We start from the raw sequence: 1,107 nt of genomic DNA, 5'->3' as shown, positions 1-1,107 counted from the left end.
TTTTGATAGGAGGCATTTCATTTGTTGATCAGTCAGATATATCTACCGACAGACACGATTAGTCCTTCCTTTCGCCGCATTCATTGCACCAGAGTAATCAACTGCCCTTTAACGGCGAGCTTGTTTCCTGCTGGCGCCGCCCCTCCACTCCCTTCCCTCCTCCCCCAGGCTGAAGCTGCGAGACCGCCTCCGCAGGGCCCCGCACGTCACGCCCCAGGCCCTGGTGTGCACGCCCGCCCTCGCCGCCTCCATCGCCCTGCAGCAGAGCATCCAGAAGTCCTCCTCCGACGCCGAGGTCAAGGTCGAGGAGGTGCCGATGACCCAGCTGGAGGCCCCGAAGACCAAGGACCGCCTGAGCGCCTTCGTGAACGAGGGTTACGTCAGAGACCTGTCGCAGCGGAGCCTGTCGGTGGCGAGCACGGGCGCCCTCGGGCACCTCATCACCGAGGTCATCGAGGAGGAGAGCTCCAGCGACGTGGACAATAGCGAGAGGATACTGTAACGATGCTGTAACGATACTGTAATGATACGGTAACGATACGATAACGACACTGTAAAGATACTGTAACGATACGGTAACGATACGGTAAAGATACTGTAAAGATACTGTAACGATACGGTAACGATACGATAACGATACTGTAACGATACGGTAACGTTAATGAATCCAGTGGAAGGATGCTGTAACTGCTGTACCTTACATCCGTCACTTGGAGTATATTGTTATGAAACCATGAACATCACAAAAATTATGGTGTGGTTTTGACGTGTACATAAGTTCCTGTGTGTGTTTTATTACTGTATATATTTTATTTCTAAGAGAGCGTGCCCCTGTGTTAGTAGTGTCAGTTCATATGAGTGTTGATGAATCAGTATCTGAGTAAATGTGTTGTAAAAAACGTTAGAATTAGATTAGGATTTTAACGATGTTTCGATCCATGTCCAAGGCAATCAGTCGAGAGAGCGTAAAGGAGCTTAAGCAGTGAATGAAGATTGAAACGAATAAAGTGCTTTTGCTTGTTGCAGAATTCACCCGTCGGAAGAAAACTGGACAGCGTGTGAAACGATTATACTAATAGTAATGTGTGGGATGGGTAACGAGTGGGA

The 1,107-nt window shown here is 49.1% G+C and overlaps 1 protein-coding gene across 1 annotated transcript in view; it reads left to right on the top strand.

Moving 5' to 3' along the window:
* Nucleotides 1-1,101, top strand: part of LOC119585793 (substance-K receptor-like) — a gene marked incomplete in the record, with an annotated part of 20,824 nt that extends 19,723 nt beyond the window's left edge. Inside the window, 1 exon segment of the mRNA XM_037934513.1 lies at nucleotides 169-1,101. Coding sequence (XP_037790441.1) covers nucleotides 169-502 — 334 coding nt within the window.
* Between the last annotated feature and the right edge of the window lie 6 nt (nucleotides 1,102-1,107).

The sequence above is a fragment of the Penaeus monodon genome, chromosome 20, assembly GCF_015228065.2.
Source record: "Penaeus monodon isolate SGIC_2016 chromosome 20, NSTDA_Pmon_1, whole genome shotgun sequence".
Lineage (NCBI taxonomy): Eukaryota > Metazoa > Arthropoda > Malacostraca > Decapoda > Penaeidae > Penaeus > Penaeus monodon.
Note: the sequence above shows the minus strand (reverse complement) of the source record. Positions and strands in the feature narration are given on the sequence as shown.